The sequence below is a fragment of the Oncorhynchus keta genome, chromosome 21 (genome assembly GCF_023373465.1).
Source record: "Oncorhynchus keta strain PuntledgeMale-10-30-2019 chromosome 21, Oket_V2, whole genome shotgun sequence".
NCBI lineage: Eukaryota > Metazoa > Chordata > Actinopteri > Salmoniformes > Salmonidae > Oncorhynchus > Oncorhynchus keta.
This window is the reverse complement of record NC_068441.1, coordinates 12,545,875-12,559,158: the sequence shown is the minus strand read 5'-3', so window position 1 is coordinate 12,559,158 and position 13,284 is coordinate 12,545,875. Positions and strand designations below refer to the sequence as shown.

The following is a 13,284-nucleotide window of genomic DNA, read 5'->3' as shown; positions in this document are numbered from 1 at the left end:
TTGAAATGGTTGCATGTTGGGTTTATATTTTTGTTCAGTGTATAATCAATAGTATACTTTTGGGGATACATTGACAGTTTTAGTTTTGCATGGGGGCACTCTGTATTTATATTCTTCGGTTTACTGCCCGTACATAAAATGTCAAAATTGGTCACTATTCGAAGGCGGACACATGACAGAACCATCCAAATCTGAAAAATATTTAATAACTATCTTTAACCATTACCAGACAGACATAACAATCAGAAACCATTTCCTCTCTTCCACATCAATCAACACACCGCAATATCAAGACAATGAGGTCTACATTTTTCAATCTGTTCCCTTCTCTCTTCAGTCAGTCAATGTTTCTGTCCCACTCAGTTGGTCCTGGGTTTCTTATTGGCTCCCTGCAGCCACTGTTGGAGAGGCCCTGCAGTCTTCAGCTGCTTCTCAGGCCTGGTCTCTCTTGTGTGCCCCTCCTGTTTGACTTCCCCAATATCTGACTCTTTCCTCTTTGGGTGCGTGCTGCTCTTCAGCCAGCCCATCATCATATTACTGCTGGCTGAAGGCTTGGGCTCCTGGGGAAGGTGATGAGGGGGTAAGTGGAGGCAGGGAGGAACAAGTAGTATTGTATGGAGCCAATTATACATTTTCTCTTTAGGTTTTAAATCTAGATTTTTAGTAAATATGTGAAATGTTCAGTCTGGGACCACCTTTCTAATGATCATGAGATATTCAATGGTTGGAACACATCATCAGACATCTCAAATATGGGTATGTAGTGAGGCCAAGCTGTTGTACCTTAGCTTGAAGATCCACTGGCTGCAGGCACTCAGAGGAGTTGTTTCGAGAGTTGTTGACAAATGAGGAGACAGGGTGAAAGGTCAGTGTATTTTTGGACTGAAGCAATTTAAGGGCATCTAATGACTTGACCTCACCAAAATCCAGCCATCTTCTGACCTCCTCCTCTCCATCGAGAATCGCTGGCATCCTGTATGTCAATCACAATCATTGGTAATTCTACATCATACACAAACTCTCATATACACAGAACATACTCAATTTACTCAAAGAGAGAGTAATGCTTGAGACCGAGGCCCTTACCGGTCATGGATGCCTTGAAGATTAGGGGATGCATCCATAGTGATCACAGTGTAGGTGTAGAGGGGATCTCCACCACTAGGGGGAGTCCAGCAGTCAAACAGTCCTGCGATGGTCAGCAACCGCCATCCTCTCCACTCATGGTCTCCTTTGTCCTCCTACACAAGACAGACACACAAATAAGCAAGGTATATATGCTCAAAAGGCAATGCTCAAATTATTTCATTACTACAGACTAAAAACAGAGAAAGATCACTAATGGGTCTGAATGGAGTCAAAAAGGGTGTTTTTGAGGGGGGCAGCGGATGGGGATATCATCCGTATAATCAGACTCAAGCATCTTACTCTGAATGTTGTCAGTTTTCCGTGTTTGCTCAGTGATGCATGGTCCATGTGTGTCATCAGCTCACCTCTTTCTGGTCTACAGAGCCTTCCTCAGAACTGCATGTCTGTAGATCCTCCTTACAGGGTGTTCCCTCATCCTGGTCCTCTGTTTTCACATGAACGGGTCCTTGAGTCTGGGGGAAATAGATGAAGAAGGGCTGCTTGTCTTTCTCCTGCCTCCTCCATTCATAAAAGCCATCAGCCAGGATGACACAGCGCTGTCCTTTCAACAGCGGATCCTGAAAGGAAATAGTACACAAACATTCACTAATACACATGGAAACCGTTTGAGGATGCACGTTGTCCCTGTTGACAATGAGTTATGTGCATTTCATGTGGAGATTAATCAAACTCACTCCACACCTTGTAGGACTTCTTCTCTAGCAGGGTCTCACTGCGACAGTTGTTGGTGCTATACTGCATCTTGTTTGGGTCATTCTCCTTGAACCAGGCAGGCACCAGGCCCCAACGCATCACTGCCAACACACATTCATCCACTGGGGCATTCTGAGAGAAAAGGGTTGGATGGGGACCATCTGGTTAATACACAAATCTTTTCCCCCCTCTTGGCCAGGATCAGTTGATCTGCTTCAGTTGCACAACTATACTTACCTTAACAAAATGTCTTTGGGATAACAAGACTGGGCTCAAAGACTGGGGGCTCTTGTTGTAGGAAGGTCGGTACTTATCAGAATCTCCGTCTTTCCACCTTGGCTGTCGACGCTGCCCTCCTCGGTCTCTGTACTGGGAGGCGCGGCTGACTTCATCTGCCGCCAGGGTGCATGCAGTCCTCCCGCACATCCTCAGCCCAGTAGTCCCAGTGCAGTCTGATGGAATAACAACAACAACATGCAGTCATGAAATGCATGCATTGGGTTTGCCAGTAGATACCGACCCTACCATTGCACTTGTTTACACTGAGCTGAACTGGGGTCGGAACGCAATCATGGTAACATTATCTTGTCAGTGCGAGATATGGGTCGGAAAATGTACCTCAATGCAGAGATGAGATATGCCACTGTACTCCAAATTTGACCAATTTCCATAATTTTATTTAACTAGGCAAGTCACAACGATACATCGAGAAGATTTAAAAGCTGCTTGTTTTCCCAGAAAACATGCTAGCGAGCAGTAGCCACCGTGGCCATTATGGAATGGCAATGTCAGCCAATCAGTTTTCTTGTTGTTCAACGCAACATTCCATAATGGCTGCTGTGGCTATTGCTAGCTGGTATGAGGACGGAATGGGCAGTTTCCCAGGAAAACTAGCAGTATATCTATCTCGATAGAGCAGTGTGGATAGAGGTAAATTTGCAGTACAGTGACATCCCAGGTACGTTTTCCGACCAATATCTTGTGCTGGCTCTACCTGTCTTAATGTAACCATGATTGCTTTCTGAACCTAGCCAGCAGATCCGACCTGCTTGCTTACAGATGCACTAGGGTCGGACAGGCTTCATGTATAGGTTAAGACACCGCAGAGCTGGCTCGAGATGTGGCTCGGAAAACGTACCTTAATCCAGGGATGATAAATGCATTATACTCCAAATTGTACTATTAACCCAGCTGTTACATAGGGAAGATTGAACGACTGCTAAAAAAACAGCAGTCGTTCAATCTTCTTGGTTTAACAGTTGGGTTAATGTAACAATTCATAGTACAACGCATTTCTTACCCCTGGAATGTGGTATGTTTTCCAAGCCATATCTTGCTCCGGCTCCACAGTGTCTTAAACTTCATAGGGATAGGCGTCCCGTCAACTGGAAAGTTGTAAATCATTTAGCGCCGTGTGTCACGATCGCAGATTTTAGAGAGACAACAAATGTCGGTACATACAAGTCTTATATCAGCTGAAAGCCTAAATTCTTGTTAGCCTAAACTGCACTGTCCAATTTACAGTAGCTATTACTGCGGAAATAAATGACATGCTATTGTTTGAGGAGAGCTCCTAACAACAAAACACTTTTTTCACAGCGGTAGGTTTGATAAATTCACCTCCGAAGGTGGAATGTGTACTTACATTCTGAAATCTTGCTCCGATTTATCATCCAAAGGGTCCCAGAGAAAACATGAAGTGTTGTTTTGTTAGATAAAAATCATTTTTCATATCCTAAAAAAGGTCCATATAGCACGATACGATTTTGTATTTCCACTCGTTCAATTTGCAAAGAAAGGAATCTGTGAAAACGTAACCCTAAACGTTGTTTCAACCAGTCAAATAACATTCATATTTATTCCTCAGAGATCCTAAATGTAACCAGACTTCACTATATCATTAGGAGTGTAGTATATCCTATAGGACACCAAATTTGGTCAGAGAGTGACGCCTTCATGGCACGCCAATGACATGGGCGGTCTTCACTTGATTGACTGTCACTTTGTCAAATAAGCACCAATCGGGGTCAAACAAAGCTAATGATCTGGGCTTTACGGGAGTATGCAGAAACCCAGTATATGTCGCAAAATGTTACTGCTAACCTTGTGCGACAGCAAGCCTTTTTCATTTGGACAAAAATATGGAGGAGTTACAAAGTTATGAAAACTGGGTGTTTTGCAAATGTTGACCTTATAACATGGCTACTAACACTGGAAAAGCTAAATCAAAGTCCAAGTATACAGATTTAATGATATTCTTTCAGAAAAATGTCATGTGAATGTAAATGTCTCCTTCACGATTTGCACAAATGTACCTGGGTGACTTCACACGTCATGTAGTTTGCTCATACTTCAAGTTATCCGTCTGAAACTTGGCACATACACTGCTGCCATCTTGTGGACACCATCGGAATTACAATGATGGCTAGATTTGGGACCTTGCTGTTGCATTTCAAAGATGGTGATGTATTTTCATCTACCAGATCTATTGTGTTATATTCTCCTACATTCCTTTCACATTTCCACAAACTTCAACGTGTTTTCTTTCAAATAGTACCAAGAATATGCATATGCTTGCTTCAGGCAGTTAGATTTGGGTGTCATTTTAGGCGAATTTAGAAAGAAAAGGGGGTTATTCCTATTTAGCTTCATGTCCACCAGATACATCAAACTCTTCACGCTCCGGCGGAAGTTGTTCATTGTTAATGGAACAGTCCGCAATGCTACATTTGGGATGCCGTACTAGGCTGCGGTGCGTTTCTGTGTACCGCATGCATTCAATATTTTCAACTCGTGAGTTGCATTACCGTGCAGTGGTACAAATGGAAGTTCATTATGCGTGTCCCATGGCGGGGGTTGCACCATACTGAGGCCAAATTATGATGACAATTGTGTAGTTAGAGAGGAGAAGATACTGGATGAATGACTGGAAATTCATCTCTGGTAAGAATGACACGGACAATTCATCATTACTATACTTGGGTAGCCAACAGAACGCAGTACAGAATTAATACACACAGCACTTTTCAGTGTGTAATTTAGCATGCCATCACGCAGAGCAAGCTCGTGATTTGAAATCAGTACTCTATATGGGAACAACCAGTTCAATTTGTTGATGTTGCTAGAGATGAGTGGAAAGAATAGAAACAAACTAGATTCATTGTTGTAATATGCCGTTGTGCGCACCAGTCTCTTGGTAGCTCTGCCATCCTATGAAATCATTAGGTCAACAGGATAATAACTTTCATCTGTTCTAATTATTAGCTTTGGTTAAACAGAGCGAAAATGGTCTTCTCTATGCTGCAAACTGTTCTGCAACCTTGCAAGGGTCATGATGTACAGAAAATGTGGGCTAAACATTTGGCAAAAACAACATATGGCAAAATGCATGTATCTGGTGGACATATGGCATTAATCTACACAGGAAGGCTGTCAGACCCTAGTACAGCTGTAAGCAAGTGGGTTGGATCTGCTGGCTAGTTCCGACCCCAATGACAGTGCAGCTCGGTGTAAACAAATGTAACAGTAGATTCGGTATCTTCTGGAAAGCATTTGGTATGCGAACTGACAAACTAAACATTTCCCAAGGTGACTCAGGAAGCATTAACTAATAGCTAGCTATATCGATCTACCAGTAACGTGAACTATCTGTTAGCTTAGCTTGCTAACTACCAAGTCAACCATGCAACTTTATTTTCAGCTAACTGCCTAGGAAGCCACGGTTCAACTTCAGATAGCTGACAAATCTTTCGATGCATGGTAAAAATGGGAGAACCAAATATAAGTATTTACATAGTGGTGATTTACCGTTGTTTGTGAAATGTCTGTTGTTTCGGACTGGACTTCGTCTCGACTTGCCAGTCACTGCAGCATAAGTCAGAGGGCGCGTTCAGATAGTTATTCTTCTTCTGATATCGTGGCGGTTACGCAAACAAACGTTGTGCATGTCGCTCCCTACTGTGATGGAATATACGATCAATCATGATCTGGGTACATCTTTTCCTTCTTTTACATTGTACAGCTAGCTACATGTTCAATTATTTGGCATTTAATACACCGCAATGGGGATGGGACAAATTATCTGACATTTAAACTAAGGAATCTTTACTTTTCCAGGCAAAACCTAACCTCAGCAGCACTGATAAGCTTTCACTTATTTGACCCGCTTTCCTACTGATCAACCTTTTGGCCTCAATGACTCTTCCTCCCTTCACATTTCTTAAATATAATCTATGGACATATATTGGGACCCCAGTGATGACTCCCCTCAACCTGGAATAAGCACCTGGGACATGGCTTTTAATATTATTCCAATTAATAATTAAGCATTTTCAGAATCTTCTCTTGCTGACCCCGGCTACCACAAAATATGAACAATCTACCATTTCCAATGAACCGAGCTAATTTGACTTCACCCACCTCTTTCTCTACAGCATTGGTTAGTCAGATGGGGTGTAAATGAGGACCTGTGGTCTCAAACACCATCACCACTATCCATTCCAACACATTACTCTTGCTTCCTACCTTGATCCTCTATATTCTTTCTTTACTATACACTCTACTGCTTTCTGTATCATAATCTCTCTGTCTTTCCACTACTGACCATTCCGCTCCTTGACCCTCATCTTCCCACTCTATACCATCAGAACCAACACTTATATCGTTCGCACTCCAGCACAGCTGTTGCTTCTCCAACCTTCTCTCCATTTCATCCCGACCAGTTGAGTTGGTTAAATGTTTTGCAACGTTATGTAGTGTTAAAGTAAATTGCACATCACATTGATATTCCCTCACAACCCTTTTCCTGATATTTATTTCTTCACACATTATGTTTTAGTTTTTCCATACTAGAGATACACTATAAACGTTAAATAAAATGTAAACAAAATCAACAACAGAACTTGGAAAACGGCAGTGGAAAACAATACTAGTTAGTCTCAGAAAACAATTGCCAGTAATGCACACAGAGTACCACATGAAATCATCATAAGCTCCTCTGGTGAGGATGGTCAAACTGAATACACTGAAAGTTTAGTTCACATACTCATACAAGAATACACAAATTATCAAAAAATGCATGCCTCCATTTTCAACAACTATGACAATCATGCTACATCATTGCAGGTATTCACTGTACTTCCATTGGATAGTTATATAGAGTAAGAAAACGTGATAAAATGCTTATGGCCACTAGAGCATGGAAGCGTATGACCAGACACACACACACACACATATACAACAGTATATACTCATTGGCAGACTGAAACTACCCCTTCCCACACCCACCCTAAATGATTGCCCCTCTACCCATCCAGCAGCTTGAGGATGCTGTCTCTTTCCTTCAGTGCTTTCCATGCCTGATCCTTCTCCTTCTTTGTCGGTGTGCGTTTCTTCTGCCTGGCAGCCATAATGCGACGGAAGCCCTCCATGACCTCATTATCAGACACCCGGACCCTCTGCCGCAACTCCTGCTTCCGCATCTCCTCCTTTGCCAGGCTGTAAAGGAGGACGGTGAAGGGACGGTTAAAGTCTATGAGGCGTGTTGTGAATAATAGCCAAATCCAGTACTAGTTTTTGATGAGTGTTCAGGTACTGCACATGTGATGAGGTGAAGCAACTGGGCCTTCTATAAGTGCAACTCATTATCATCAACGTAAGAACATCCCTCCTTTTAGGTCTTAAACCAGGGGTGTCAAAAGTGCCTGCTGGTTTTGGGGATTTTCCTTTCAATTAAGACCTAGACAACCAGGTGAGGTGAGTTCCTTACTAATCAGTGACCTTAATTAATCAATCAAGTCCAAGGGGGGAGTGAAAACCCGCAGACACTCGGCCCTCCGTGGAATGAGTTTGACACGTTTCTTAAAGTCATCAGACAATTCTTTGGGACCTTAAATCAACCTTATTGCTCATGTACATTTTACATTTCTCCCCTGCACTTTTCTCTCGTTCTCTCACCGGAGTAACTCCTGCTTACGGGATCTGTTGTGGGCACTCAGGGCTTTGAGTTCAGCCTGTCTCTTGTGGAGCTCAGCGAGCACCTCATCCTCGGAGTCTCCGCCTGCTCCGGGTCGCTCCTCAGAATCCAGCAGCCCCTGAGACATCAGCTCCTCCTTAATCCGTGCCTCTAGAGAGCGCGTGTGAGGAACACTAGGAAATAGGGAGAGTAGGAAAGTCAGCGGAAAGAAAGATCTAGTTGACTGATTGGTAAGTGACTGAGTGGCAGAAGAAGCAATCAGTGATTGGAATATATTGGTGTAATCTACAAAGCCTTTGTTGCTATTTATCATTTTCCTACAGGGTATCTGTCGAGTGTATCCTACAAGGTTATAACGGGGTGATGTTTGTTTATGGAGGATATGCCTTTACCTAAAAGCTTTGCCCTGGCTGCGAGGTGAGGTCCCAGCTCCCTCGTTCCCTCCATCCTTCCCAGATATGTCAGGGATTGGAGAATCCTCCATGGGTGATATGATATTCTCCTGCAAGAAAGAAACAATACTTAAAAAAATTCAGCTCTACAGTTTAATTCTAAAGTATTCAAATCAACTAGTTATTTGCAGGGATGTGTTTAAGTCATTTAGAATTGTATGCGTAAACAACAAAGCCTGAAATATGTGACCTCGACAAGAGCCTGAAGGAGCCGCTGTGTAAGAGGACCAAAAGGACAACCATCATCTGGCGGGTCGTGCTGGGACTCTGACTTTTTTAACAGGGCATCCACATCTAAGAGAATAAAATCCCTTGTGTCAGACATAATTAAACATTATTTTTTTCATTGATGATGCTAGAGGAAGACAAAACACTACTCATTCGTGAAGGCTCATCCACTCAATACATGCTGTATGTCATTATCCCCATCTCCTAGCGTGCCCTCACCTTTGGCGTCAAGTTCAGACAGTGGTCCCATGAGGCTTTTCTTCTTGTCGTTGGCTCGAGCCCCTTCCCGCTGTTCCTCCAGCAGATCCTCCTGAGCCCATCGCTGAGAGTAGTGTTTCCCCAATGCCGGAATCTACACAATATAATTAATACAATATTATTTATCCATGATCTCTCCTTGGGGCAATGTGTAACAGAGGATGAGTCACAGAATACCTTCTATCAGATAGGCTAGTTGTGCTTGGGACCTGAGAGGCCAGCTACTATAAGTTTTGTCATGTTATGCTCATTGCATTAAGGGGTAGGATTCAATATTGTACCTTGTAGTATTCAGCCTCATCATCCGGGGGCTTCAGGAGTTCTTCCAGAACCCGGATTTCTTCATTTGTGATGTCAGCACAGTATGGCTCTACTGATGCCCAAAATCTGGAAAACACAAATACACTGGAAAATCTTGCACGTGGGACAATGAAAAACAGCCAAACACCGTCAGTGACATTAGAGCAGCATTTCCCAAACCTGGTCCTCGAAGTACCACCAACAGTACACATTTTTATTGTGACCCTGGACAAGCACACCTAATTCAACTTGTCAACTAATCATCAAGCCCTGAATGAGCCGGTTTCCCAAAAACATCTTAAGGCGATGGGTTCAAGAAGATGGCAGACAATGGAAAAAGGAAGAAACAAACATTATGAATAAATATGGAGTGGGAGATTGTACAAACCGTCTGAAGGATTGTTGAAGGAGAGGATGGTGGACAAGGGAAACAAGAAACGTGAAATATGTCCTGAGTGAATATGGAATGGAGGATCGGACAGAAGTTCTAGAAGAGCTACAGAAGGAATTGAATACGACAAGAGTGAGGGTGAATCAATTGCGGTGGCAGGTGTAGTGATGACAGCTGAGAATGAGTTGAGTAGAGGGAAGCGGGGTGGAAGAGAAGGTTGGCAACAAGTGTAAAAAGAGGGATATATGCTCTAGTAGCTTGGAACCTGAAGTACCCGTGGTGGAGACTGCTGAGTTCGGGCCTCGTTCCAAAGATGTAAAGGATAATAATAATAATAATAATAATAATAATAATATGTGCCATTTAGCAGACGCTTTTATCCAAAGCGACTTACAGTCATGTGTGCATACATTCTACATATGGGTGGTCCCGGGAATCGAACCCACTACCCTGGCGTTACAAGCGCCATGCTCTACCAACTGAGCTACAGAAGGACCAGAAGGATGATTCTGGTCCAGTGGGAGTGAGATTGGTGGAGAGTGGATACTTGCAGTTTGGCTGAAGAGTGAATGACTGTGATAACGGAAACGAACAAAAAAGGAATAAAGTTGTTCATGAGTATAGGTTTTTGGTTGGAGTAGGGTTCCCTAACAATGATGCTTTTTGCGGGATCCGTTTGAAGTATCAATGATGGTAAGGGATGCATTGGGAAAGGTGGAGTCAGAGGGACCAGAAGTGGTTTTGTTTTGATTTCTTGTGTGTCGAAAGAGCAGAAGGAAAGGGCATTAAGGACAAACTATCGACTTATGAAGTGGAGAGTTTTGATTTTTGTAGCAGAGTACCTTTAAAAGTTGTCATCTCTGGCGTCGTATTGGATGTGGAGGCCTTGTGGTTTACGAGGAGCATACCAGGAGTAGTTGGAACACGCCGGCTGAACCATGCAGTGGATGGGGATTAAAGAAGAAAGCCTTCCAGTATTATTAGTGTTTGAGGGAGAGTATCTCCCTTCAAATGTGAAGATGGTATATGTTAGATATGCGGTGAGAGCTTTTGTGTCCAAGCTGGTGTTTTGCCGGAATTGAGAAAGGTATGGACATGTATCAAGTGTGTGTCGAAGGAATGTTGAAGAATCTGAGAGTGTACAATGTTATTGTGATGGCAACCATCTTCCAAATTCCCCAGAGTGCCTGGTTAGGGTAAAGGAGTATGAAGTGGCAAGGGTCAGGGCTATTCAGCAGGTCTCCTACACGGAGGCACGTGAAATAGTTGAAGGAGCGAAGGGAGCTGAAGATATAGCGGTGGATGCTCCGCAGACTGTGGAGATTCAGTGCTGTTCAACAGTTGAGGGAAACTGATATGCTGATTGTGAAGAAGGTTGAGCAGCTTTTAGCAGGTATGGTGTTTATCGGGCATTTGATTAATTGCACTGCATAAATGGAAAAGTCCAAGAAACTGCGGCTGAAAGGTTTTGGGGTTCCAGGATTTCACTGCCGAAACATTGCAAAGAATACTGTCCAACTATGCTCTTCCTTCCCAGGCCCCAGAGCCTGTAGCGTTGGGCTTTGGCAGTTGAATCTGAATAAAGGTGTACATTGTGTTTTGTTTATTTTGTTCAGTTTTATTTTGTTAATTGTATGCACACATGACTGTAAGTCGCTTTGGATAAAAGCGTCTGCTAAATGGCATATGATTATTATTATTATTAATTATTTGGGCTGATATACAGCTAAAACAGTAGGTGGCGGCAATACACCAATAGGTGTAGTTTGCCATAACACTTTAAAGAAGAAGAAGCAGCCCTCAATGAGCTGTTTGTCCAGGGCTACAACAAAAATGTCTACTGTTGAGGATATGAGGACCAGGGTTGTGAAACACTGCCTTAGAGCACTGTTTGTGTGAGATGTGATTGTCACCAACCTGTTGGGGGCATCATTCTTAGGATTACGGGGAATGTCCTGTGGATCCTCACTTAACTCGTACTCCTGGACTTTGGGCTGCAGATTTTTGGATTTAGGTCGTCCAGGACCAGGCCCAGGCCCGTGACTGCCCTTTCCATCGAGTTTCTGCTTCTTCGGTTTGTGACGTGATGAGGCTGAGAGGTCTGCGTCCTTTCCCAGCTTCAGAAAGCGCTTGTCCCCTTTCTTATCCTGCCAGTCTGTGAGGATCTGAGAAAAATAGGTACCAGTCACCAACAAAACATAATTATCAAATAAGGATGACACAAGTATCACTTGTAGTGCCAGAAACACTATGGCAGCAAAATATCTTGCCTGTCCAACATTACAGATGGGGGTGTAGCAGCAGCAGGTAGAGTAAGGAGGCAACTCAGGCTGTCCAATGACATAAAAGCTGCTCAACTGTTTAATGACAACATTTGAGATGTGCTCACTGACTCCTGCCTTACCTGCCTCTGTTCTTCCAGAGCTCTGAGACGGCGGCTAGCAGAGGACAGGAGAGTCTCCAGCTCCAGCTGCAGTGTGTCCAGCTCCTCAATACCGATGCCATCGTCCTCTGAGCGCCCGAGCACGGCAGTGTAGCGGGGACACACCTTGACATGCTCTACTGGCTTAAAGTCATAGTACTTTAGAGGGGGGCAGTCCTTCAACTCACTCATCTTGATGGTTAGACTGGGCTATGTCTATGTGGAGGAGAGATCAAGTGCACCATTGGTCATACAAAAATGAACAGACATCATGAAACAAAGTCAATTCTCTCTCACTCTCACACGCACACTTGATTCAACTATTAAAGTCAGGGCTGGTTGAATCAGGTGGGTGGCACTGCGCTGGAACTAAAGTCTGCACATCCTGTGGGTCCCCTCAGAACCAGGAGTGGCAGGATTAGAAGAAAACTAATCTGTCAATAAAGCAACCTTGGACCACTGCTCTGGAAAGGCTCCTCATATTAGTTTCAAGAACGGGGAACAACGTGGGTGATTTCCATTGAAGATAACGTGAACGTTAGCTAGCTTGCTGGCTTTAACACAGTATGCGATGAATGAACGGTGCGTCGGAAACGAAACTGACCATTCACAATATCAATCAGAACCCACATTGCAGCTGGACAAGACAGTGGTTTGATTACAAATGCACCATGTAAATTGGCTTAATTTTGAATATTAACACACCACTATTTAACTTACCTCTGACCCGTAGACTGGCATCCATCATTGATTGAACCATCTACGGAAGAAGGGGGGTAAGAATTTTCAGGAACAGAGATTTGTGTTCAATTTTGAAAACTTGTAAATCGTTTTTCTGAGTGTTAAATTATCTTCAATTGTTACTAATATTTTTGTTTCACTAATAACCAAGTAAAGAATAAAGAATGTCAGAGACACTAAATTGTAGAATGGTGTCTCCGGTAAAAACATATATTTAAAAAAATATATCATATTTGGGGATGTGTATTTACGGTAATGGGAATCAAACGAATATTAAGGATCTAAATATTTGTATTTGTCACTCATGTTTATGAAGTTCTATGTGTAATAATACAATAGTTCTTAATACAATTATTATTAAAAAATATCACTTTGCCTAAATTCTTATTTTATTTAACTCCCCCACAGTGAGGCCAACAAATGGATGCGTCCAAAGACGTTCAGAGCCCAGAAAGATGATCGCAGCGACCACAAGGTGTCCACTAGTTACTGCAGCTACAAAGTCAAATTGGCTATAGTAAAATTCATGAAAACATACATTTGCTGTTTGGTCACGATTTAAGGTTAGGATTAGTCATGAAGTTAGCAGGGTGGTTAGATTTGAAATCAGATTTTAAGAAGAGACATTTTAGAAAAAGGCGGGGTTTATGACTTCGTGGCGGTGGTAACTAGTGAC

At 42.9% G+C, this 13,284-nt stretch overlaps 2 protein-coding genes across 8 annotated transcripts; both read right to left on the bottom strand.

Moving 5' to 3' along the window:
* Window positions 1-184: 184 nt before the first annotated feature.
* Window positions 185-5,981, bottom strand: hmces (5-hydroxymethylcytosine binding, ES cell specific). Of its 2 annotated transcripts, none has more exons than XM_035796685.2 (7): window positions 5,650-5,981; window positions 2,080-2,294; window positions 1,831-1,974; window positions 1,494-1,706; window positions 1,087-1,241; window positions 784-973; window positions 185-560 (listed from the first exon to the last, which is right to left on the bottom strand). In XM_035796685.2, exons 2-7 carry the CDS (start codon window positions 2,266-2,268, stop codon window positions 360-362), a joined length of 1,092 nt encoding a protein of 363 aa, XP_035652578.1. In that variant the 5' UTR covers window positions 2,269-2,294; window positions 5,650-5,981; the 3' UTR covers window positions 185-359. The 2 variants fall into 2 exon arrangements, with proteins under 2 accessions (XP_035652578.1, XP_052329306.1); XM_052473346.1 differs by lacking the exon at window positions 5,650-5,981 and adding an exon at window positions 3,488-5,614.
* Window positions 5,982-6,627: 646 nt separating this feature from the next.
* On the bottom strand, window positions 6,628-12,748 carry LOC118400146 (transcriptional adapter 3). Of its 6 annotated transcripts, none has more exons than XM_035796677.2 (9): window positions 12,588-12,748; window positions 11,850-12,083; window positions 11,363-11,610; window positions 9,036-9,141; window positions 8,716-8,848; window positions 8,459-8,562; window positions 8,209-8,318; window positions 7,798-7,989; window positions 6,628-7,338 (listed from the first exon to the last, which is right to left on the bottom strand). In XM_035796677.2, exons 2-9 carry the CDS (start codon window positions 12,057-12,059, stop codon window positions 7,146-7,148), a joined length of 1,296 nt encoding a protein of 431 aa, XP_035652570.1. In that variant the 5' UTR covers window positions 12,060-12,083; window positions 12,588-12,748; the 3' UTR covers window positions 6,628-7,145. The 6 variants fall into 6 exon arrangements, with proteins under 6 accessions (XP_035652570.1, XP_035652574.1, XP_035652573.1 ...); XM_035796681.2 differs by having other exon boundaries at window positions 7,817-7,989; XM_035796680.2 differs by lacking the exon at window positions 12,588-12,748 and adding an exon at window positions 12,472-12,569.
* Window positions 12,749-13,284: the final 536 nt, after the last annotated feature.